We start from the raw sequence: 25580 nt of genomic DNA on the forward strand, positions 1-25580 counted from the left end.
GCCGAGACAGTTCTCGATCTGGTTCTTATTTGTTGAACATTCAGTCTTTTCTCTCATTATAACAAAATAACTGTCTCCTCTGATCCCTCCGCCCCAACCGGCCCTTGTTAGTTTCTGGGAAGGCTTTGTTGGGGGCTCATCCTCTAATCTGATGAGGGATTCACACATTGATGACAGGCCCCCCAAAATAAAACACATTCATAAGACATTGAGAGTAGTCATCTATGACTTGAGGATGTGGTCATCAGCATCATCCCATGTGTCCAAGAAGGAAAATGTTTGTTTCCTGCTCATTTCTGATGTCACATGTCCCATGAAACATGTCGCCTGTCAGCTGGAGTGCAGCAGGTTATCAGCCGCTGTGGTTGATGAGCAGCCAAATCTGACACGACTCGATCAAAGACACACTGAGACGGACAAATGGATCACCAACCAACCAATCAACTCTTAAGGGCTGCAAGATCAGCCCCTGGAAACACTTAAATATTATGAGACTCAGTGTTATGGGGTGGTAGTTGTTTAGGCATGATGATGGCAGATGTGAGGTGCTGTGGAAAAATGATTGGCTGCTCCAAACAGTCCTTGAATACCCATCCAGCCTTGCAGGGCTAATCTGGGTCAGGAGAGCCTGTTCACTGTGTCGTCGCAGGGCTTCCAGGGCAGGTGGGTTGTATTTGGTCTTGAATCGTGCGGTTATTCAGGGGGTCACTGTCACAGACCTGTGGGAGGGCTTTGTCTTCCACGATAGCCTGACTTTCCCGCCACAGAGGGCTTGCATCCCTGCTGTTAGTGAAGTTGTCATTGACCTTCTGGGGTGCTGCTGTTTCGTCCCTCAACTCCTCAGACAAATCGTTCTTTGCTTTGAGTTGGTGTGTTCTTTCCCCTGGTAGCAAAGTTTGTTTGTCGGTAAAACCTCAGGCAAAAGAGTTTCTAGGTTGGAATGGTTGCAATCTTTTATGTATCAGGAAATAAGAACTCCACAAGTGCTGACAGTGACAGCAGCATCCTTGTGCCAGGACTTGTTGATGTAGACACCGAAGTCACCTTCCTACATCGGCAGGACATCGAGACAAATACAGTTTGAGGAACAACAGTTGTTCACGCAACACACAGCAAAATTTGTACATGCTAGAAGGACAAGCAGCCTTGAGGTTGTCTTGACGCTATCTTACATGATTAGTACAGTGACAATGGAGAACCAGGTCCTTAAACTCTGAATATCTTGTCAGGGCTGGAGGAATCTCCGTCCACTACTCCCTCATCTTTGAGATCAACTCTCCTAAAATCAACTCAGCGCATGTAGAGGCAGCCACCAGCAAGCCTCCATCCTCCCCGGACACCAAGCTCAGGGAGATGGTAATCATGGCTTTGCAAGAGGAGGCGTCTCTACCGGTTGATCTGGACTCTCTTAACTTCGAACCAGGTAGTTTAATCAAATAGAAGCATCATCGGTTCTAGTGGACTGATGAAAACATGAGTAACAGCTTGTTTTGTGACAGATTCCTTCCTCCTGCCGGGGCTGACGTCAACCTCTTCAGTAGAAGTCATCAACGAGGTACAAGATGTGACTTAGACATCCCCAAGAATACTTCAACATGGTTTGTGCTAAATTATATCAGAGACGCACCAATGTACGAGCCCATAGAGAGGATGCAACCGGTGCCTCAAGTTGGGATCGGATCAGGAATTCTGTGTCAACAAGGTTACACAAAAAAACGGAAATCCAAATTCTTCATCAGGTGATGCTCATGCAGTCCATCAGAACTCACTTCAGAAAATCATGGCAGCATATCTGACAAATCATATTCTTTCCAAATCGGCACCATGACGTTGTCATTTCAAAATTTTGACTTGTTTATTACATTGACTTGGATCAGTGAACGTTTTGAACGGACAGATAATACTGAAATCTCTGACTGTGACAATAATTTTGTAAAAATGATTAAATTACTGGAAATAATTCTGTAACTTCTAGTTTTTAATATTTTGAGGTGAATGAGCTGAGCTTATTGGCATATTAATGATGAGCTGTATGCTGTGAACCTCCACACCTCTCTGACATGTTGAACTCTCCCCAGTCCAGTGAACCTGACTCACACAACGAGCTGGACATCTCCACAGACAGTCCCCCGGTAGACAAACCCCGCCTGGTGGTCCCCCTCACCCCACTGGAGAAGGAGAATGCCCTGGTGACCCTGATGGATCCCGCTGCCGTTCCTGATGACGAGATGGCAGCAATGGCAGCGACATCAGACAGCAGTGATCAGCCACTGGCCTCCGAGTGGGAGGCAGCTTATGAGAACAAGCCGAAGCCTTCAGATGGAGAGCTGCTGATCATCTCACACGAGATTGAAACCATTCATCACCGAGACACTGGTGAGCTGGTGAGAGCCTACATCCCCACGCCCACCATCACTCTGGAGCTGGAAACCGACATGCCACTCGTTCATATGTCTCCCAACCTGATCCCTGAGGATGACTTCTCTTCTGTGGACAAGGACACGGAGGATCCCAGTGTGGATGGTGTCCATCTAAGCACTACCTCCCAGATTCTACTGACGACACCCTCTCCTGGAGAGGAGCCGACCCACTTCCTGATCACAACTCTGACCGCCATCACAGGCCAGCTGCCCACTCAACCAATATATGAAGACCTGAATGTGCTCCTGGATGACCGTGACCTTCCTGACCTCCGAGACCTTCAGGATCAGACAGACACAGATGAGCTGGGAGCTTCAGACACAGAAACCGATGATGAACTGCTGGAACGTCATAGAGAGTTCGGAGTAGAACGTGAAGTAGATACACTTGAGGTTCTGGAACTCATGCCTGAACAAACAGATGTTCCTGACCCTGAAGATCCAGAGACAGAGATGAAAGCAACTGTAGCTCGTGAGCCAGAGGAGGGGTTCATCATTACAGAACCAGAAGGAACTGTGGCTGAGGAACCTTCAGCGTCAGAGGAATTTGGATTAGAGCTTGAACCAGATGATGATGTTGTTGCGGTTTTGGATGACAAAAAACAGGAAGAAAAACCAGAAGAAGTTTTTATTAAAGTTCCACATCCAGAATCAGAACCAGACCAAGATGTGGCTCAGGCTGAGGAAGATGAGAAGGTCATCACTGCTGGATCTAAAAAGGTAGAACTGGATGTTTCAGAAGAAACCATACCTGATTCTTCAGAGGAAACAGTACTAGAAGTTTCAGAGGAAAAGGTACCTGAAGTTACAGAAGAAACGGTACCAGATACTCCAGAGGAAATGGTACCTGAGGTTAAAGAAGAAACAGTACCAGATACTCCTGAGGAAATAGTACCTGAAGTTACAGAAGAAACGGTACCAGATACTCCAGAGGAAATAGTACCTGAAGTTACAGAAGAAACGGTACCAGATACTCCAGAGGAAATGGTATCTGAGGTTACAGAAGAAACGGTACCAGATACTCCAGAGGAAATAGCACCTGCAGTTACAGAAGAAACGGTACTAGATACTCCAGAGGAAATAGTACCTGAAGTTACAGAAGAAACAGTACTTGATGCTATCAAGAAAACAGTACCTGAAGTTTCAGAGGAAACAGTACCAGATACTCCAGAGGAAATAGTACATGAAGTTTCAGAGGAAGCAGTACCTGATGCTATCAAGAAAACGGTACCTGAAGTTTCAGAGGAAACGGTACCAAATACTCCAGAAGAAACTATACCAGTGGCTTTAGAGGAAATGATGTCTGAAATTTCAGAGGAAACTGTACCTGAAGTTTCAGAAGTACCAGTACCTGATGTATTAGAAAAAACAGTGCCTGATGCTTCAGGGGAAATGGTACCTGAAGTTACAGAAGAAACGGTACCAGATACTCCAGAGGAAATAGTACCTGAAGTTACAGAAGAAATGGTACCAGATACTCCAGAGGAAATAGTACCTGAGGTTTCAGAGGAAACGGTACCAGATACTCCAGAGGAAATAGTACCTGAAGTTTCAGAGGAAATGGTACCAGATACCCCAGAGGAAATAGTACCGGTAGGTTCAGAGGGAACAGTACCAGATACTCCAGAGGAAATAGTACCTGAATTTTCAGAGGAAACAGTACCTGATGCTATCAAGAAAACTGTACCTGAAGTTTCAGAAGAAACTATACCAGTGGCTTTAGAGGAAATGGTGTCTGAAATTTCAGAGGAAACTGTACCTGAAGTTTCAGAAGTACCAGTACCTGATGTATTAGGAAAAACAGTGCCTGATGCTTCAGGGGAAACGGTACCTGATGCCTCAGAGGAAATGGTACCTGAAGTGTCACAAGTATCGGTACCTGATGTTTTAGAAAAAAAAGTTGCTGATGCTTCAGAGGAAACGGTACCTGATGCTTGGGAAGAAATGGTACCTCATGCTTTGGAGGAAACTGTACCTGAAGTTACAGAAGAAACTGTACCTGACGTTTCAGAGGAAATGGTACCTGATGCTTCAGAGGAAATGGTATCTGAAGTTACAGAAGAAAATATACGTGATGCTTCAGAGGAAATGGTACCTGATGCTTCAGAGGTAATGGTACCTGATGCCTCAGAGGAAACAGAACCTAAAGTGTCACAAGTATCGGTACCTGATGCTTCAGAGGAAACAATTCCTGATGTTTCGGATGAAACAGTTCCCAGTGCTTTAGAAGAAACAGTACCTCTTGTTTTTGAGGAAATGGTAACTGATATTTCTGAGGAAACAGAACTTGATGTTTCAGATGAAACAGTACAGGATGTTTCACAGGAAAAAGTGTCTGCTGTTTTAGAAGAAACATTACCGTATGTGTCAGAAGATACAGAACCTGAATTTTCAGATGAAACGTTAACTGATGCTTCTCGAGAAATGGTATCAGTTGTTTCAGACAATGATGTTTTAGAAGAAAGAGTACCTGAAGTTTCCAAGGAAACTGTCCCTGATGTATTAGAAGGAACAGTACCTGTTGTTTCAGAACAAACAGTGCCTGAACTTTCAGATGAAATGGTACCTGACACTTCAAAAGAAATGTTACCTGAAGACTCTGAGGAAACAGTACCTGAGGTTTCGAGGAAAACAGTCCCTTATGTTTCAGAAACAGAGTCTGTCGTGGTTGAGGAGGAACCCGATACAGATGTTACTGTGGTAACAGCACCAAAGGATGTAGCTGTAGAATCGGAGGAAGTACTGGAGGTTTCTGAAGTTGAGATTATAGAATCACCTGCACCAAGTGAAGCTGTAGCTAACCTACTAGATCCAGAATTTGAACCAGAACCTGAAAAAGATTGGGACCATATAACAAAGGGGGCAGAATCTGGAGATGGGATAGTTGAGGCTGAAGAAGCAGAGGAAAACCCTGAAAGGGTTTCAGAACCTAATGAAGTAATGGTTGAGGTCCCAGGGCTGACACCAGAACCAGAAGTACCTGAAATGCCACAATCTCCTCCTGAATCTGAGGCTGAGACAGGTTTTGTTGAGGTAGATGAAAATCCAGAACCATCAGAATCAGAAGAATCATCAGAACCAAAGAAAGCATCAGAATCAGAACCATTAGTGCCAGAGGAAGGCCCAACTTTAACAGCAGTAGACGAAATACCCACAGAACCAGAGCCAGTTGAAATTGTACCAATTGGGGAGATAGTGCTAGAACCAAACTCAGAACAGGAAACAGTTCAAGATGTAAGTGAGCCACCAGCAGAATCCATAAATCAACTCCGCCCCTCTGGCAGTGAGAAGGATCTCCACCTTGGAGAAACCACCAGTATTATAGATGACCTGGAGCTCCTTCAAGTTGTAAGAACGGATCACTGGGCTAACGAGGAAGATAATTTACCTGTAATACCATCTGACTACCAGGAACCAGTCCTCAAATATCCAGGCACAGACAAGTTTAACGCACAAGGGGTTGAAGACAGCCAGGTGGATCCTGGTGACATCCCTCCACCAGAAGCAGTCGAGAATGACTCCCCATCTGGTGTCACAGGTGAGAGAGATGGTAGAGAGATGCTCATAGAATTGAGCTCAGACACTGGACACTAAATCAACATCCTGTTTTTTGGCTGAAATGTGCTCCATCCTCAAAAAACATGCTTGACCTTCTAAATTGTGTTTGACCTTCTGAAATGGAGCAAACACCAGCTGATGCTTACTGCTGTCGTCATTGTATTACTGTCAGGATTTATGGATATGAACCCCCTTCATGATAAATATGCTAACAGACACACAGCCACCTCGATCTGGCATGATTTTTACGAGCTTGTTCACTGATGTCAGACGTTGGTTTTAATAAACCTTTGTAGCCTTCGGCAATGTTTGTAACAGCCAGTGTCTGTAACTAGGCTGCACCAGCGGGACACACCCTTCAGGCTGTGCATGACAGGACATGGGCTCTGGGATGCACCCTGTGGGATGCGCCCTGTGGGATGCGCCCTGTGGGACACACCCTGCGGGATGCATGCTATGGGAAGCATGCTGTGTGACACGGGCCCACTCAACTTTCCACTGGAAGCTTTGGTTTCTAGTTGAAATGTTGTAAACAAAGGTCTGATGAGTGATGCTTGGTCGCTCTTCTGTGTTTGAATGCTGATGAAATATGTCTGAATGTTGTTAACTATCCCTGATTTTCCTGAGGACCCCCAGAAGACCCTGAAGGCCCTCTGGGGGGCACAAAAACCCACATTGATAGTTGTTTTATTAATGATTGTAACAGCTCCAGACTAAACTGAATCTTTTTTGACATTTGAAAGAGACAACTTCTTCAGACCACCCAGACACAACAGAGATGGTTGATGGCAAAGATGAATCATTGGTGGAAACAGAGGAAGCAGATTTATCCCTAGGAGGTGACATCAGTATGACAGCAGAACCAGGCTCAGACACCTTGCCTACACCTCAGGTGTCCTCTGTCACCATGTCTGAACCACCCTCAGCCTGGCTGACAACAGACTTGGGACTATTTGAGGTGGCAGCGCCCTCTGCTATTGCTTCTGCTGCTTCTGAGGATCCAATCATAGCGGCCGAGCTAACAGATCCTGCCATTGCTGTCATCATCAGTGAGGCTTCAGAAGAGGCATTGGAGAGTGCAGCAAGCCACACCAACCCTCTGACTACTAGTGACGATGTCACCAACAAGACCATCAAAGACCTGGACCAAACAGACATGCAGGCTGGCAGGGAACACTCTTTGGGCGATGTCCCGACTCCACCACCCATGATGTACCTGACTACACCCGCTATGACAATGGCAAGCCACGGCAAGGAGCTGGTGGTGTTCTTTAGCTTGCGCGTCACCAACATGAACTTCTCAGAGGACCTCTTCAACAGGACATCGTCTGAGTACCGATCCCTGGAGAACACCTTCCTGGATGTGGTGAGCAACTTCCCATCAATTAGTTCCTGTTCTACATGTCACCTGATCTGTTCAGTTTAGGTTTGATCCTTTGGGACTAAACTCAGCCAGACCTGAACAAGAACATTAATACTTTGTTTAGTATGTTAAAGTAATTTTTACATGAGAGAAACTGTTAACCATCACAGTGTCGACTCATTATTACAAATAGGAATCAAACACCCATCCTCTCGATGCAACATCTGGAGTTTGCACGAACCAGCCACCCTGACCTGTCTCCTGTCAGTGCAGAAGTATAGAACTCCTGCAATACCCCACGTCAGAGCTCACCTACAAATGTTTGTTGAGACGCTTTGTGTTAGAGAGGAGGTATGTTTTGCATTTTCCTGCTCAGGCCACAGAGGTATTTACCTGGCGGGATGCTGTTTACAGCTACATGTCATCACCCTGACTTGAAGGGCTGCTCTCATGACTCTGGAACAACCTGGTATTCAGTCTAATACAAACAAATCCTTGTGAAACCTGTCATGGCACTGATTGGGACCAAAACAACAGCTCTGAGACTGTGGCAGAGAGGCATGGTTCCATGTTCAAATATATACAGAACGTCAGGGCACATAACAGACAGATGACTGACTTGGACTGTGTGCTGGATAGGGTTGGGTTCCGAATCCGTTTCTTTTTTGGAAGTGGGTCCAAATTTCCAGTTCCGGAACCGGTTCCGTCACATTTAGAGCAACTGTTCCTCCAAACGGTTCCTACATTGTAAAAAAAAAAAAAAAAGTGAAAAAAAAGACTGTGGTAACATCACGTCACTTACGTGCATCTCCATGGGTGGGCCGAGTGGACCCGCCCACTAATCTCGAGAGTAGCATCCCTCAAGTTAGAGAGAGAGAGAAGACGACTTGCGACAGAAGTCATCCAAAGCCTGGTTGTACTTTGAGAAATTGAAACAAAATAAGTGCTAATGTTCACAACACTACTTTTTGAAAAGCGCTAGGTTTCCTTGCCTGTCTAAAATTATGTTACTGTTACCATAACTGATAAAAAAAATGGGTTAGGGTTAGCTTATGGTTAACCCTAACCCTGCTAGGTGGTGGGGGGAGAATAGGTCCACTCTCCCCATCGCAGGCAAACCTGCCAGTGAGTTTGTAATGTTAGCAGTAGCATGGAGGGGCCCTGGCTGTGGGCTCTCCTGAAGCGGCTTCATCCTGCACAGCCTGCGGGTGTGATGGTGAGAGCGGTGGCACTTAAAAAAAAAAAATTGGTAGACAACCATTGGCTCTCCCAGCCACGCCTACGGTCAATTTAGAGTCTGGATTAACCTGGTCCCTCTTGATGTCTTTGGACTGTGGAGGAAGCTGGAGTACCAGAGAGAACCCAGCAGGAACAGGGAGAACATGGAGACTCACCCAGAAAGACCCCGTGCTCCAGCCGGGGCTCCACCCACAACCTTCTTGCTGGGGGGCCACAGTGAGGACCACTGCTCCACCAGGCTGGCCTTTAATGGCATTTTCCTTTGAGAGATACCCATAATGCACCAAGTCAACAGAGTGAGATGGGTTTTTGATGTTAGCTGACCTTTGATTCCTTTGTTGCTCCTGTGTGGTGATGATGATGATGACCCACTTCCTGGATGAAGGTTAACAAACATCTTAAGGTTCGAATCGCAATCCTTTACACAAATGTGTATTTTCATCCAGTTGTACTGTGCAACAGTTTGAATCAAGTTTTTGTATCGGTATGATTGCATTTGTGCTTATTATATACTTGTTTAAGTATAGCAAGTATAATGAATATAACGTAGGATTCGGTAAGAGGATTTGGTAAGGATTCAGACTGTTTGGAAGGAATTGGTAAGGATTTGGAATCTTTAAAATCCTAATGAATCTCAACCCTGGTGCTTGCTAGATGTTAAAAACAAATAATGACGAGCTGTTTCAGACTGAAAATCAATCACAAATGTATTGATCCGGTTTGTGAGATCGATCCGTGAGTCTTCCTGGTTTAATATTGACACGCCTGAGGTTGCAATTACCTGAGATTTCGTCAAGCAGACACCATGAAGACTTGGAAAGTTGCAATGCTGATAACTGCTGAGGCTACTGTCGCTGCTATGGTTACTACTCCATTTGTACATTTTATTCGACTGCTGTAGTTGTTGTAAACAAACGAGGACAAATTATTATACCAATCCTAGGTTGTCCACCTCTGGAACACTGGGAGGCAGTACACAACTTTCTGGATGGTAATCAGACTTGTTTTCACAAACCAAAGCTGGCTAGCTAGCAATCGGTGTCACTGTCAAATGGTGAAGTTGATTTCAAATATGATTAAAAAAGAGCTAAGAAACCTTGCCATGAACAAACTTTGTCACTTAGTTTCTTCAGAAATATTTATGCCACCATGCTGACCTAAAGATGATCCAGCAGGGTTTGACCTTCAATTACCTGTTGGTGAGAAAAAAAACACGAGGAAGTCACCCAAGTCTGTAACATGTATAAATGTAAAACACATATTAGGAAACTGTTGCATTCTGATCGCATCTCGTCTGACTGCATCATCATTTTGAGGCTTCATGACAACATTTCAGTGAGGAGATGAAGGATAATTCAGGATCATTTCTTCTTCTGTCTGACAACAGTTGTGTCACCGGCAGCTTTCCTCTTTCTGAGAAACTTACAAACTAATTTGTGAATAAGTTGGCACTTTGTGATGTTTCTGACTACTGAGGACAAACCATTGGTTGTCACTGATACAAAATTGACGTCTTTGGTCACCTAGCTGTAGCTGTGTTGCTAACAGTCCTGTGAGGCAGACATCAGAGACAGTGATAATGCATCATGTCTCATGTTCTTTATTCTTTATAGTAAAATAACATGATTCCAACCCAGTTTACCACTTTTAGATATATCACATGCTTCATTTCTAGATGGGATGCTGCAGCCACCTGCTGTATTTTGTTATTTAATGTCTGTGCTGCTTGGTGGCAAGCAACTACTTAGCATGCACTGTTAGCATAACTCACCTGGGCACTCTGGTCTCCGTAGCTGCTGCCGCACCTTCAGGCCAACCTGACGGGCTTCAAGAAGCTGGAGATCCTCAATTTCAGGAGGGGCAGTGTGGTAGTCAACAGCAAGATGAAGTTTGTCAGGTCTGTACCGTACAACCTCACAGAGGCCGTCCACTGCGTCCTGGAAGAGTTTTGCTCCACCGCCGCAGAGCACCTGCACATCCAGATTGACATGCACTCACTGGACATCGAACCAGGTGTGAACACAGTCCTCCTCCAGTTTACAGATGTACAAAACATGACTGCTTGTCTGATGACATCACAAAGGGCGTGTCACAGATACATGATAGAAAATATTTGGTAAGATTACCTGAGACATTCCGATTTATGTTATACTGGAGTCTCTCCAGAGTTTGCTGTCATTCATTAGAATAGCGGAACATGTGGAGATCAGTAAGATCGTTGTTGCTGCTGGAGATGATACTTTACTAATGAACTCAGGATTTTTTTCCCTGTTATTGTTCTTCCTGTTTACAGTTTATTGACATGAAATGATGTTCTAAACATGAAAAAAGAGATAGTATCATTTTTATAAAACAGAAATCCAAACGAAGAATCTCTTGAGCTCCATGTGAGCCAAAAAGCTGCAATTTAGTTGAATTGAAACAAAAAAATCAAGTTAAAAAGTTCATCATGCAAAACACATGCAGGTTTGCAAATGCAGTTAAACCTGTTAGAAGTGGCAACTGACTCGGTTCACAGACGAGTTTGTTTTATGGTTACCATATTTAAAGTTTGATGTCTCGCACACAGCAGTAGCTGGCTAGCATGCGGTAGTGACTGGCGAGTTTCCAGCAGTAGCTGGCTAGCATGCAGCAGTGACTGGCTAGTTTCCAGCAGTAGCTGGCTAGCATGTGGCAGTAGCTGATGTGTCAAATGATCATCTCTCAGTGTCAATAAAATTTCTGTTGTTAAATATTTGAGTTGACTTTTTGGTAGAGCTGCACAGTGGCTAGCAGCTAGTTAGCATGCAGCATTAGCATAACGGTACTCTGTAATGCATAGATTATAACAACTTAATTCATCATTAATTTATTCACAAGGGGCCTTTTAACAATGTACTGGGATGTTGTTTTTCCCCACAATCAGTCAGGCAGCCGATTCTGTCTATGCAAAGTCCTCCATCACTAAATAAACAACAAAAATTTTTTTTTAATGAAAAACCCCAAAGTAGAGACATCACTTTAACGTTCTAGCACCAGATACAGTAACATATGACGTCACATTGGTTATGATAGGTTTTAGGAGGTCAAGAGGTCCTAGGTGTGACTCCGATGTGCGCCTGTCAGCTGACCAGAAGCAAAGCTGATAATTGCATGTTATGATCACACATGACAAGCCAGTAAGGTCACTCACACACACACCGCGTGCACACACACACACACACGCGCGCGCGCGCACATACACACGCACACACACACACACACACACACACACACACACACACACACACACACACACACACTTGCACATTGGCATGATGTGCAGACCCCCATCCACCAGCCCTCCAGTGGCGTTGTCAGGAGGAAAACTGTCCATGCCATCTCATTAAAGGCTCATGAGGACTAATGTCGACCATCTTGTCTCCTATCCAGCTGATCAGGCCGACCCCTGCAAGTTCCTGGCATGTGATGCCTTCTCTCGCTGCGAGGTCGACAGGCAGACAAGGGAGGCTCAGTGTCAATGTGAACCGGGCTTCCTCTCAGTGGATGGCCTGCCGTGTCAGAGCGTGTGTGTCCTGCAGCCCGACTACTGCCCAGGGGGGGGGGCGTGTCACATCGTCCCTGGACGAGGAGCAGCATGCAGGTACTAATCCTGGAATTGGAAGTAGTTCTGCATGACGCCACATATGTTACACAAGGTCACTGAAAGGACACTTTGGGGTTACAGCATCATCATCACTTACAGTCCATGGTCACAGTGTTAGGAACAGCTATGATATCATCAATTGATCCAACATGAATGGCAGAATTATTTCTTTTGTGTAGGAGAGTGAGCGATTTCTGTGTGATGTCACTAATTGCATGGTTCCAGTTCTCAGTCATGGTGTCTGATTTGCCACAAAGTACATTACCATGCATTAACATGGTAACCATGGTTACCAAGTCGCACAAACACATGTCACGCCAACCTCTCATTTGTATTCTGTTGTTCTCTTGACATAAGGAGCTTAGCCTGTGTTAGCCTGTAGGGTAGCTACTGCTGTTGGCTGTGTAAACAGTTGTGATCTCACTGATGACTCCTCTGACTGGGAGGAGTTTAGCTAATGTTTGCCTCCATCATTTGAAGCGTTTGATTGGTTTGAAGATTAAAAAATCATTAACACAACACGTGACGTTATCGTCCGAAGATGATGAGCGGTAAATTATTCCCTCAGTTCATGTCTCCTTGACCTGTTGGTACACTTAGACACCATTCTTCCTTTGTTTGTTTGTGTATTGGTGCATTAACCCCTGACTCTCCTGTCAGACCGAGCTCTACTCATTTGTGCTGCTTACCACTGACCATCAGCGCTATGCCGATTGTGATTTTAATGCCCCTGGTAGGGTCACCCAAGACAAACAGGTCCTATGGAAGGGACCAGACAAAGAGGAGCTTAAAAGACCCCAATGAAGAAGTACAACTTGGATCCAAGTTTTCTCTCCCACATATGCGGGTCACCAGGGCCCCCCTCTGGAGCCAGGCCTGGGGGCAGGGCTCAACAGGCTTGGTGGCTGGGTTTGCACCCATGGGGCCTGGCTGGGTGCAGCCCGAAGAGGTAACGTGGGTCCCCCCTCCAATGGGCTCACCACCGATGGGAAGGATGAAAGGGGGCGGGTGCTATGTAAGATGGGTGGCAGCTGTGACTGGAGACCTTAGCAGTCTGATCCTTGGCTGCAGAAGCTGGCTCTGGGTATGTGGAATGTCACCTCTGTTGTGGGGAAGGAGCCTGGGCTGGTGCATGAGGTTGAGAAGTTTTGGCTACAGTAGATATAGTGGGACTCACCTCAACACATGGCAAGGGCTCTGGAACCAGTCGTCTTGAGAGGGGTTGGACTCTCTTCCATTCTAGCATTGCCAGCAGTGAGAGGGGGAGTGGCAATATTTGTTGCCCCTTGGCTCAGTGCCTGTATGTTGGAGTTTAACCCAGTATATGAAAGGGTAGCCTCTCTCTGCCTTCAGGTGGGAGGACAAATTCTGACTGTTGTTTGCACCTATGCGCCAAGTAGCAATTCAGACTAAACCCCACCCCCTTTTTTTTGGATTCCCGAGAGGGAGTACTGGAGAGTGCCCCCTCTGGGGATTCTTTTGTTCTGCTGGCTTGACTTCAATGCTCACGTTGGCAAAGACGGTGGGAACCTGAAGAGTGATCGGGAGGAATGGCCCTAACCCTAACCCTCCTGATCTGAACCTGCTTGACACAGATTGTCCTTGATGAATTCCATGTTCAAGCATAATAGTGTCCACTTGTGCACTTGGCACCAGGACACCCTTCTTCTTCGTGGTTGTGTCGTCGGACTTGCAGCCTCATGTCTTGGACACTTCTGTGAGGAGTGGGGTGAAGCTATCAACTGATCACCACCTGGTGGTCAGTTGGCTCCAATGGCGGGTGGGGACGCCAGCCAGACCTGGCAAGCCCAATCATATTGTAAGGGTCTGCTGGGAACATCTGGCGGAGTCTCCCATTGAAGGAGTTTCAACTCCCACCTCCCAGGTTGGCACCAGACACTGAGTCCAAGTGGGCCATGTTCCATGCCTCCATTGTCAAGGCGGCTGATTGGAGCCATGGCCATAAGGTGGTCAGTGCCTGTCATGGCAGTAATCCCAGAATCTGTCAGTGGTGAGGGATGCCATCAAGCTGAAGAAGGAGTCCTATTGGGCCTATTTGGCCCATGGGGCTCCAGAGATAGCCAACAGTTACCGGCAGGGCCAGCAGTGAGAAAAAACTCAGACATGGGAGGAGTTTGGCATGGCCATGAAAAGCAACTTCCAGATGGCTTTGAAGAGATTTTGGACCATCGGACTGACAGTGCACTGTCAACAAAATGTATGGTGTTGGCGACGTGCCGCTGACCTCGACTCGATATGTTGTGTACCAGTGGAGAGAATACTTTGAAGACTTCCTCAATCCCACAGACATGGCTTCCAATGAGGAAGCAGTGCCTGGGGACTCTATGGTGAGCCCTCATATCTCTGAGGCTGAGTTGCTGAGGTGGTCAAAAAGCTCCTCGGTGGCAGGGCCCCGGCCTTGATGAGATCTGCCCAGAGTTCCTCAGGGCTGTTGATACAGCAGGCCTGTCTTGGTTGACACAACTCTGCAGCATTGCTTGGACATCGGGGGCAGTGCCTCTGGATTGGCAGACCAAGATGGTGGTTCCCCTTCCTGGAGGAGCAGTGTGGTTTTCGTCCTGGTTGTGGAGCTATGGACCAGCTCTCTGTGGAGAGTACACTCTCGGCAAGGTCCTCGAAGATGCGTGGAGTTTGCCCAACCAGTCTACATGTGTTTTGTAGACTTGGAGAAGCCATTAAATCGTGTCCCTCGGGGAATCCTGTTGGGGGGGGGGGGTGCTCCTGGACTATGGGGTTATCGGACCCCCCTGATTCTGGTGGTTCGCTCCCTGATTGACCAGTGTCAGAGCTTGGTCCCCATTGCCACCAGTAAGTTGAACTTGTTTCCAGTGAGGGTTGGACTGTGCCAGGGCTGCCCTTTGTCACTAGAGGATGGGATGATGTGGTCATTTTTTTGTTCTCCATAACAATTGATGACAAACAACAAGAGGACTTATAGAGGGCGAGTGTCACTGTGGGCGGGGTCTTGGTGATCGGAGCTGTTCTCTGTGCAGGGTGGAGTGTCCTGGACCTCTTGGATTTGCCACCTATCATTAATCCTGGTGGCGTTAATCCTGCATGCAGACCTACACGACATGTCTTCACCCCATTTAGCACCTGCACTACTCAGTGGAGCAGGAACTCATCCACAACAGGGTGGCATCCCCCCTTGTGACATCAACCCCAGGGCGGTGTCCACCCTGCCAGCATCAACCCCAGGGCGGTGTCCACCCTGCCAGCATCAACCCCAGGGCGGTGTCCACCCTGCCAGCATCTACCCCAGGGTGGCATTTATGGAGTTAAAATCATGCCAAAACCTCACGAACACACAAAGCATGTTTTACTCACACCCAACGATTCGCAAACAAACTCATTGTGGTTTGCAAATACAAATCATTCACAAACTAAAGCATTTTTCTTTGCAAATAAGAAACATACCTGTCAAACGAATACATCATGCTTCAGAAACAAATACAGCTTGTTTTACGCATACAAAGAAACATGTTTCTTCAAACCCTAACCCTACAAAAAAAAAAAATCCTTCAAGTACAAAAAAATCCTTCAAGTACAAAAAAACCTGCCACATGACTTTTGGCACAATCTTAACCACTGTCATGTGACTTTTGTCACAACTTTTCCGCCTTGCAGATCCACACACAAGTACCACACAAGTAGTAAATGTTCTAAGAAATGTCCTGTAATTCGTTCCATTTGTGTGTGGATCTACAAGGTGGAATTTTTTTTTGTAGTTGCAGAATTGTTTTTTGTACTTGAAGGATTTTTTTTTGTAATTGAAGAAACATGTTTCTTTGTATGCGTAAAACAAGCTGTATGTGTTTCTGAAGCATGATGTATTCGTTTGATAGGTATGTTTCTTATTTGCAAGGCAAAATGCATTCGTTTGGGAATGATGTTTAGTATCTGCAAATCACACTGAGTTTGTTTTTGAATTGTTGGGCGTGAGGAAAACATGTTTTGTGTGTTTGTGAGGTTTTAGCATGATTTTAACTCCATCGGCGTCCTCCCTGCTGGCATCTACCCATAGAGGTGCTGCAGTGGCATTTTCCTCCTACTGTCCCCTTTTTTCTCTCTCTCCTTCAGGTCCACAGGCAGCCCCCCCCCCCAGGGCACCACAACTTAAAAAAATGAGTGGGATTGAATGGCGCCTGGGACTAATTCTGGAGGTAAAGTGGTGGTGGTGGGGGGCTTGACTTCAAGTAGACTTGAGCAAACATCGTCCATGATCTCACTGTTCATCAGTGATCAACCTGGGAGACGTTCAGAATCATCAAAAGGTCATCTGGCACTCGCCGTGGTGGTTTGACTAATGTGTGATTTCCTCCCACAGATTCCAGGATGACAAACTCACAAGAACTTTGTTGCCTGTTTGGATCAAAGTCAGAGAAGCGGCGCTTCATATTTAACTCCGACCTACAGATGTGAAGCCATGTAGAACAAACTGCTGTCGCCTGGCGGTTTGACCACAAATAGGCTCAAGCGACCTGGACGGCTTTAGTTATTGTCTGCTCACTTGTTTGTTTCCATAGTGAATAATGTTGCTCACGGTTACAAATACAGGAAGTATGTGAAGTGGCATCTCGATATGCCAGTTCCCTCCTGGGACTCGTCTGATGAAGACCTGAACTCCATATTAACGTTTTTGTCTTGTCAGGTTCTTGGCTGTTTCACCTTCCTGTAATATCGTAGATTATTGCTGGCTTGATGCTGCCAGTCAACACCAACATTTACGACGCTTCAATGAGACATGTTTCCTTCGACGTACTTGACTCCAAGAAGCTCATAGGATAATACACCTGTCAATGATTGTGACTCAGACCCCTGGTGGCCGTGAAGGTGGTGTTGCCGACCACACCTTAGGTTCTTCATGGCCACTGGATGCTTCACCTCTGTCTCGGATGTAGGAAGTTCTCCTGATATTGTTTAGTCTCCTGTGAAGTCTGAAGCAGATGGAACGCTCACAAGCCAGCTACTTATTATAACATAGGTAACTCATCCGGTGTGCAAATCACTCATTAGTGAGAATTCAGAGAGCAAAATGGACATTTATGATTTTAAATGTCTGCAATCATAGTAACGCCCCCTAGGTTAACATTTATGGCTAATCAGCTGACAGCTATCAGCTTGCAAGAAAGTCCCCTCCAGCATGTGGCATAGCCAGAGGGGACTTGGAACGCTGTGGAACATGGTGTAGCTGAGGGAATGTGGCATTGCCACATTCAGTGGACATGAGGGATGTTAATATATGATGTGGAGAAAAAAAAAAAAGGGAGGGGGGCGACACTTCTTCTGCCACTAGATGGCAGTACCTGTGACCAAATCACAACTGAAGCACTTTTGCGCTTCCTATGGACTTTTCCTTAATTCAGTCTAAATTCTTGCTTGTGTTGTACGTCGCTTTGGACAAAAGCTCTGCTAAATGAAACTGTAGAATTGTAGAGAACGAAAGTGGCAGCTGCTCACTTGGGGATGGTGGATGTTGGCATCTGTGCCAGACGCCATCACGTGCGAGTGGCTGAAGCTGATCCAGAAACAGTTGTAGAGCTTCTTGCATGGCTCATGTAAACAGATGTTTGTGTTTGTCGCTACTGTAAACGTCCAGACTTTCATTTTTCTTATTCAATGTGAATAAATTCCTTGTTATGTAGCAGAAACTAAAAATAGTTCCAAGTTTTCTTCACATATGACATCATGGAGGCGAATGACACACGGAGGCTTTTATTCATCTGTTAGAGACATAAAAAGGCAGAACTTCCTAGCTGGAAAGAGTGGAGAGAAACAGGTCGAAGACATTTTCTAGAACATTTCCAGCTCCGATGTACGAGCGGTGACACATCCTTGTTACAGTTGGCATTAACATCCATCAGACAGGCCAGAGATGTTGCATGGTCGGAGGTGATGATTGTATGGATCATGTGAGCTGGTCACGCCGCTGGTGCTGCTGGCAGTCACTTACGGTTCTGTACCCCAAAAGATATTTCAGATCCACGTCGATGTGGTCAACCAGGTCCTGATCAGACAGTAGTGCTGCTACTCTGGAAGGTCAGAGGTCAGATTATGGAAACTAGCCATGCTACTGTTAGCAGTTGCATCTCCAGAGTACCGGTTGACATCATGAGCGGATTATATTTGGACCGCTGCATCATTGGTCTGCTTCCTGCATGTTAATGCCGTCTGTATCAGGACGGTCCACCACCTTTGTCTAGTCCACGACGTGAAAGGAAGCCGAATGACAGGACAACGCCAGGTGTTCCAGAGGGGGAAGACGTCCAGATTGTCCCGGCTGGTCTATGTACAGAGAGGACGCACCAAGTCTCTCAGCTTATTGCTTCTCCGAGTGTCATGTGATCGAACCACATCTGTAGAAACTGTTCAACTTTCAAAAATAAACTTTTGCAGTTTCTCAGGTGGAGAACCACATTATCCAGTGTCCTATGAGGAGTTCCAGTGCTGACCAATGCCACAATCAATTAATCAATCAATCTGACAAAGATTTGATCAAAATTTCAAACATTTTTGGGAAGCAAAGGATGTCATTAAACAAAGATGGAATGATTTCTTTCTTTCAAGTCCATACAAGCACATCAAATTGCCGGGAATCAAACTTGCATCATTTGTTCATACACAATTTCTGATTTTAGATCCAGAAAATAAAAATCACAACTTAAATCTGCAGCAACAAACGACCAAACAGCCCTGGAAGGCACTGCTTGAACAAGCCTGCGGCAGTCGTCAGTAAGAGTTGCTTCATTCGTCAGGAGTCCATTTAGCCGCGCACAAATGTTTTCTACAAATTGAAGTTACAGAACCTAACCAAGTACCTGCTGACAGATGGAGCGGAGGCGGTCCAGACACGCTCACTGCCTCTGTTCGCATGGTCAGGATCAGCAGCACTGCTCCCATGACCAGGCAGCTAATGAGGCTAACATGGTTTCTAACCCAAACCCAGAAGTGGGTAGGGTGTGGTATCTCTGGTTCGTTTGGTGAAGCGCTTGCTTGTTGGGATCAACTACAAACGAAGCCTTGAATGTGGCCACATTTGGTCCAAACATGATCTGGACCTTTGACACGTTAAATCACATGGAAAGACAGACGCCGAGGACGAGGACGAGGACAAATCAACGAGGTCTCCGGTTACATTCTGAGAAAATATTAGCGAGTATTCAACGGACACACTCGTGTACTCGTGAGCCTCTTGTGCAAGTCTTGGTAGGATGTAAACACGTTTTAGGTGGGAGAGGAATCGCCAGTGTGCTGTTACCATGGAAGCGACAGTAATCAGGAATGCATCATTGGAGGAATGGCATGTTTGTGGTTGGCGAGGAAGCTTCAACTGCAGCAATCAAACCCTGTGAAAGTAGCATAAGGCCTCGTAGTAAATCTTGCCGCAAGGTTAGAAAACACACGTCCTCAAAAAACAACCAGATGTAACGGTTAGCAGGAGTCTTCTGCCAAGGGGGTGAACACACAAGTCCCCACCCTCGCCACTCCAGTGAGAGCAAAAACTAAAGAAAACAAAAGGACAACTGAGAAGCGCCGCCGCTAACATGAATTCCCTAGTCAGATCATCTGTTAGGTAGCTGGTGCATTTGTCCCTTTGTCTGCTGGCCTCCCAGGCCCCTCACCGCCTCAGTTGAACATGCTCTGAAGCATGGCAGTGGCATAGGTGGGCCGTGCCTGCCGGTTTTCGATGGCGCTACGGAGATACTGGATGCCACCGCAGCGCTCCCAGATCTCCTCAAACTGGCGGGGGAGAATTTCCGCACCCCTCTTCCTTGACAGGCCTGTCTCCTCCAGACTCAGCTCGCACATCTCCATGTCGTCTTTCCCTGTGGAGACAAACAGGATATGGTATCAGGACAGACCCCACCTTTCAAAATACAGCGGTTTCCTCATTCCCAAGCATTCATGACTAGATAACTTTGGTTTAGTGGATATGACCTTTCGTAAGAAAGTCACGTCACACGATCAGCCTTCAGATGACTATAACGACAAGGAAGCGAGTAGTGACATCAAGGTGGAGGTCACCAGACTGAAAAGGACGTTAACAGCAAGAACCAATCTTAGACTGCCACTCGCTTGTGCTTGATGAGAAAAATGACAGGAAGAGGGCGAGCTGAAGCTTTTGAATCCGAGTGTTTCATGAACCGTGACATGCTGAAATGCTTCACGCTGTTAAGTTCTTCAGCTAACGTGTTTGATTCCCAAATGTAGCGTGGTGACATATCCTCTTAGCTCTGCTAAAGTTAGCATGTTGAACATTCTCACATCAGCCCGCTAGAATCTGAAAGGTCCCGATATTTTATTCTTGAGCTTTTAGTCTGTAAGCAATTAAACTGACATTTGTTTCCTCCAATGACTGTGGGTGGGTCCATGTAAAGACAGTGGCCACACAACCCTAAGACACGAACACATGAACATGCCATCTTGGTGCTGTACACACCCGCCACCAGCAGGATGGGATGTTTATCTGGGTGCAGTTCCATCTGGCGGGCAATCCAGGGCCCATCAAAGTGGGCGTACCACCAGCCCTTTTTCTTATTTTGTGGTTCTTTGTACTGGTCGCCTGGCCGGATAAATGGGATGCGGAAGTAGCGCTGCTGCCGGTTCATGGCCACCTCGTATTGCCGTGCTGGTATGGGAGGGCCAGGGTTCTGCTGGGCTGTTGATTGGACAGAAAAACAGTAAAGCATCTGGTGCTGATGGTAACAATTCAGAGAGCACATTTAACTCGCGCCAAGTTCAAGATGGTCACCATTTAGTTCGGAACACAGTTAACAAGTTAACAGCCACCCTGAGGCCCACTGAGGTAGAGAAGCCACCATCTTGCTGGGTTTAAGTTGATTAGGGACTCTCACTGCTGGGGTCAGCATAGGTCACAGCAGGGAGTGGGGTACATACAGGAAGCATGGTGGGTGGACACATAAGACATGGGGGATTCTAGAGGGTGGAGCCTAAACTATGCCTGCGGAAAAGGAGAAAGCTTTAATCAACAACAATCTAGTTTTAAGAGTTAAAGTCACATGTCCTGAGTTGAATGGGGCAGTGGGTACATCAGAGAGAGTCAAAGAGAACACGCCCACTTTTGGGGAAGTCTCTTATCATCCACGTTTCCCCAGCTGAGCTGATTCCAACACTAGTTAGCTCAGCACAATGACCGGTAGTCGGTGGGAAGTGTTAGCATCAGCTAGCTCAGGTCCAGGCTAGCTAGCTTAGCCCAATGGCTGGTAGTGGGTGGGAAGTCTTAGCATCAGCTAGCTCAGGTGCAGGGTAGTTAGCTTAGCCCAATGGCTGGTAGAGGGTGGGAAGTCTTAGCATCAGCTAGCTCAGGTCCAGGGTAGTTAGCTTAGCCCAATGGCTGGTAGTGGGTGGGAAGTCTTAGCATCAGCTAGCTCAGGTCCAGGCTAGTTAGCTTAGCCCAATTACTGGTAGTGAGTGGGAAGTCTTAGCATCAGCTAGCTCAGGTACAGGCTAGTTAGCTTAGCCCAATGGCTGGTAGTGGGTGGGAAGTCTTCGCATCAGCTAGCTCAGATCCAGGCTAGTTAGCTTAGCCCAATGGCTGGTAGTGGGTGGGAAGTGTTAGCATCAGCTAGCTCAGATCCAGGCTAGTTAGCTTAGCCCAATGGCTGGTAGTGGGTGGAAGGGTTAGCCTTTCCTTTAAAGTGAAATCAGTCAACTACAAGTCAGAATGGACAGACAGCCGAGTCGTCCTCTCTGGTCTGGACGTGTCCTTTAACTTGATGCCTCAGTAATGAAAATGTTTGATCAGCAGTTTCATTTGAGATGCCTTGGAGGACAAGTCACCTATGTTCTCTTTCCAACCGTCCAAGTGGCAGGACACTTGTTTAGGGTCTCAAAATCAGTCAAATAATCTTTTCTACACACATCTCGACCGGCAGGCTGCCATGGAAACCCCCCACCTCCTCCTTCACAGCGAGCAGCCCAGAACAGGAGCTTCCCATCAAACCGCCGGCGAACCCAGTATGAGTGAAGATGTTGAAGGTTAATGAAGCTGTTAGTAGTTAAACTGGACGACCACTTACATGCTTTTACCACTGGAGGAACACAACCTGGAAGTAAACGTGCAGGAAGGACAGGAAGTGATGCAACACAACACACATGATGGCACTCAAGAAGATGATGGCATGACAACAGCTATGACAGAAGGGTAGATATGTGAACATGTATATTAACACACGTGTTGGACATGCTGTGGCTTGTGTCAGCATGATGTCACCAGCACCACATGGACGATGCTCGCCACTGGTGGAACGTGTCAGCCATTTTGAACAGCTATGTGTCTTAATTAAGTTGAAGTCTGGTTGGATTCACGTTACCTGTAACTATTTTTACACTACTTCCTCCACTACATGGCAATTCAGACATCATATGCAAATGGTTAGCCATTAGCCACTATTGGCTTATCGCCATGGAGATGAAAGCCTCTAGATGTGGGGATGATGACAAAGGTGATGGGTGGATTCCTGCTTCTGTCTTGTTTGTCCTCAGAAGGACATGCAAGCACACACACACACACACACACACACACACACACACACACACACACACACACACACACACACACACACACACACACACACACACACACACACACACACACACACACACACACACAGTGGGTTTTATTGGAAAGTTTGACCAAAGTCGAGATTCTGATGGAAAAGAGCGACATTCCCAAATGGTCCAACCTGAGAGAAGCCATTTGCTCTGGGAACAGAAGAATAAGAGCCATCAATCATGAGGTCATGAAAGCAGAAGCGCCGCCTGTCTAACCTACCGTAGTCTATGACGGACTTTGGCGCCCGCTGCTCAGTTTCGGTGTTCCTCTTCTTGTTCTTGGACTTCCAGGCGTGGTAGACCTTGAGGCGGCGGTGAAACTCCTCCCTGCAGGCGGCCAGCAGCTCAATATCTGGACAACATGTGTTGACATGTTAGAAAAACCCCAGAACCCAGAAAAATGGGTGTGTCAAAAGACAAATGTCCGTCAGTATCCCCCTGAACCACACACGACCCCATACTGACCTTCTCAGCTGAAGCCCAAAATGCTACAGAACCTCAATTCTGTAGATCAGCTTCGGTAAACATCAGAAGTATCGAGCTGAACGTCAACATGCGACATCACTTTGTGCCTCGTAGCGTCGATGATCTTTGCCAGCACGAGGAGGTGAATTGATGCCTGGTGTCTCTGAGCATCAGCAGTTATAAGCCTCCCGCCAATCACTGTCACACTAACCCTGACATTGAGCCCGAGTCTGCCATGTTCCAGCTGTGCCGCGGTCACTGGAGCTCATCTCAGTTGTTCTAATCAATGATTTGGTTTACACCAGAAGCAGACCGGCACGTCGTCAAGCTGTACAGAGCAGATCGAGCCGCAGAGGAGGAGGACGTCCCCACACAAACGGCACAGTGAATCAGGTCAACTTCTCAGATGAAACCTCACGTGCGAACAACCGAAGCAAAAAAAGACGACAGTAAAAGACGACCTTATACTGAATGAACATGTGATACAAACACATGAACCACGAGACAACAAACAAATCAGCAGTCGGAGCAAGTGAACAAAGCAACAAAACGCCGAAACGCTGCCCGTGACAACTGCAGCTGCAGAGGACGCTCGTGCAGATTAGAGGTCACACTCGTCACATTTGCAATTTCAGGAAGAGTAGAAACTACTGTCAGGAGAGTGTGCTGCGTTACCATGACGACAACAATTTCGTCACCAATCTTCACGTCAAAGTTTCACAAAAACAGATTTGAAAAACTGGCCGCATCACGGTGGCAACCAGCCAAACCCGTTACTCACCGCATGAGGTGTTGATGGCGTCCCGCAGCTCGGCGTACTTCCACTTGCTGAGCTCGTACTTCTTGGTGCCAGCGGCAGCTTTGGAGGCCTGAACCTGTGGACCTCTGACAGGAAACAGACAAGTAGGACACAGGAAGTCAGAACTAATGAGTGGCAGCAGGGAGGTGGGGAGGCCGGCAGATTGGGCAGGTGTAGAGGTCAGAGGTCAGGGGACAGAGTGACTGGCTTTGAGTGAAAGAGGTGAAATGTCACTGAAATAGATATCATTCACTGACTCTGGACTGCAGTCGTGTTGATGTGATGAACCCACCACCATCATCTATGACATCATCGTGGTCACAAAACCTTCTCTGAGTCCAACAGGTTGCTAAAAATATATAAAGAAATAAAATGGACAGATGACTTCTCCAGGTCACTGTGAGGTCAGAGGTCAGGCGGAGAGGCAGATTTTTACTTCAGCCTCCAGTGGCTGCAGTGTGAACTACAACAACCGAGAACCTTAATTTCACATCGGAACAATCACAACTCAACTTTCCTGCTGAGGACGAAAAATATTCAGGACCCTTTGAAATAAATGACGGTTTCATTGTTTGTCCCCTGGGAGCTTCCGTGGGTGACGGATGGACAACGTCAACACGACTACAAGGAGGAATCATGTCTGACCTCCACCTACCCAAGTCAGCATGGCAACCAGATTCAGAGGAGTTATAGCACTGCAATGGTTAGTCAAGTCAGGACACTAAGGAGGCGTGGTCAGGAAAAGGTTTGAGTGACATCATTAACATGCATGCTGCTGCAGTCGCCAGCCTGAGGTGTGCGGGCATGGAGTGCCTTGCTTTGTTATGGCATCATCATGCACCTTCATGACAGCGTCATGTTTTAAACTGCGGTGTCATGGCTGCTCCACGGGACCAACAGGAAATGAAGCGTATTTCCAGAGGGACCGTGGAAGGAAAAGAAAACGTGCCAAGGATAAACACCTGGCCAGCAGCATCAAGGACATGATTTAGAGACATGTGACCAAATGCCATGATGGCAGCTCGTAATGATCCAACACAAGCACAGACACATCCATCCCATGAGCATGACAACCATTCCAATTTCATCAGTCAACTCGAGCAATCAGCCGCTGGTTCTGTCATCAAGAACAGAGTGATTTCAGTGATTTGGACTGTAAGGAGGGATTCATTAGCGTGAACAAGCTCCACCCACCTCGCCAGGAGCTCCGTCATTTCCTTTGCCATTTCGTCCCTACAAAGCACGATTGTGTCAGTTAGTAAGAACGTCAGAGCACCGGGCTGTGCTGCTCGTCTCGTTTCTCAGGCATTCAAGATGATGAGAGCAGAGACAACCACCCCAATACTAGTCACATCTGAGAATATTATATATATATCTATATCTATATATATATATATATGAAATATATATCTATCTATATATTTAGATCTATCTATATATATATAGATCTATCTATCTATCTATCTATCTATAGATAGATCTATCTATCTATAGATCTATATAGATCTATCTATA

The 25580-nt window shown here is 46.5% G+C and overlaps 2 protein-coding genes across 10 annotated transcripts in view; one reads left to right on the top strand and one right to left on the bottom strand.

The window, feature by feature from the left end:
- LOC147243471 (uncharacterized) overlaps window positions 1-18648 on the top strand; it is a 30791-nt gene extending 12143 nt beyond the window's left edge. The window contains exons 10-17 of one of the 2 annotated variants that reach the window (XM_086189977.1): window positions 1230-1423; window positions 1500-1555; window positions 2079-5958; window positions 6722-7344; window positions 10374-10593; window positions 11992-12202; window positions 16307-16389; window positions 16554-18648. In XM_086189977.1, the coding sequence (XP_086046103.1) occupies window positions 1230-1423; window positions 1500-1555; window positions 2079-5958; window positions 6722-7344; window positions 10374-10593; window positions 11992-12202; window positions 16307-16346 (5224 nt within the window). In that variant the 3' untranslated portion in view covers window positions 16347-16389; window positions 16554-18648. Of the gene's footprint in view, window positions 1-1229; window positions 1424-1499; window positions 1556-2078; window positions 5959-6721; window positions 7345-10373; window positions 10594-11991; window positions 12203-15219; window positions 15595-16306; window positions 16390-16553 lie in introns of those variants that run through there. The other variant, XM_086189976.1, reaches the window with a different exon arrangement.
- The window catches only part of LOC147243472 (unconventional myosin-VI), a 48810-nt gene continuing 41132 nt past the window's right edge, over window positions 17903-25580 (bottom strand). For 5 of the 8 annotated variants that reach the window (XM_086189983.1, XM_086189982.1, XM_086189978.1 and 2 more), the window contains 6 exons: window positions 25260-25298; window positions 24048-24151; window positions 23022-23153; window positions 22267-22293; window positions 20667-20885; window positions 17903-20052 (listed from right to left, as the gene is read on the bottom strand). In XM_086189983.1, coding sequence (XP_086046109.1) covers window positions 19853-20052; window positions 20667-20885; window positions 22267-22293; window positions 23022-23153; window positions 24048-24151; window positions 25260-25298 — 721 coding nt within the window. In that variant the 3' untranslated portion in view covers window positions 17903-19852. The remainder of the gene's footprint in view (window positions 20053-20666; window positions 20886-22266; window positions 22294-23021; window positions 23154-24047; window positions 24152-25259; window positions 25299-25580) is intronic. The other 3 variants (XM_086189986.1, XM_086189981.1, XM_086189987.1) reach the window with 3 other exon arrangements.

Source organism: Aulostomus chinensis, chromosome 20 (genome assembly GCF_037954235.1).
Source record: "Aulostomus chinensis isolate RoL2024-O1b breed Wild chromosome 20, RoL_Achi_v1.0, whole genome shotgun sequence".
NCBI classification, from domain to species: Eukaryota; Metazoa; Chordata; class Actinopteri; order Syngnathiformes; family Aulostomidae; genus Aulostomus; species Aulostomus chinensis.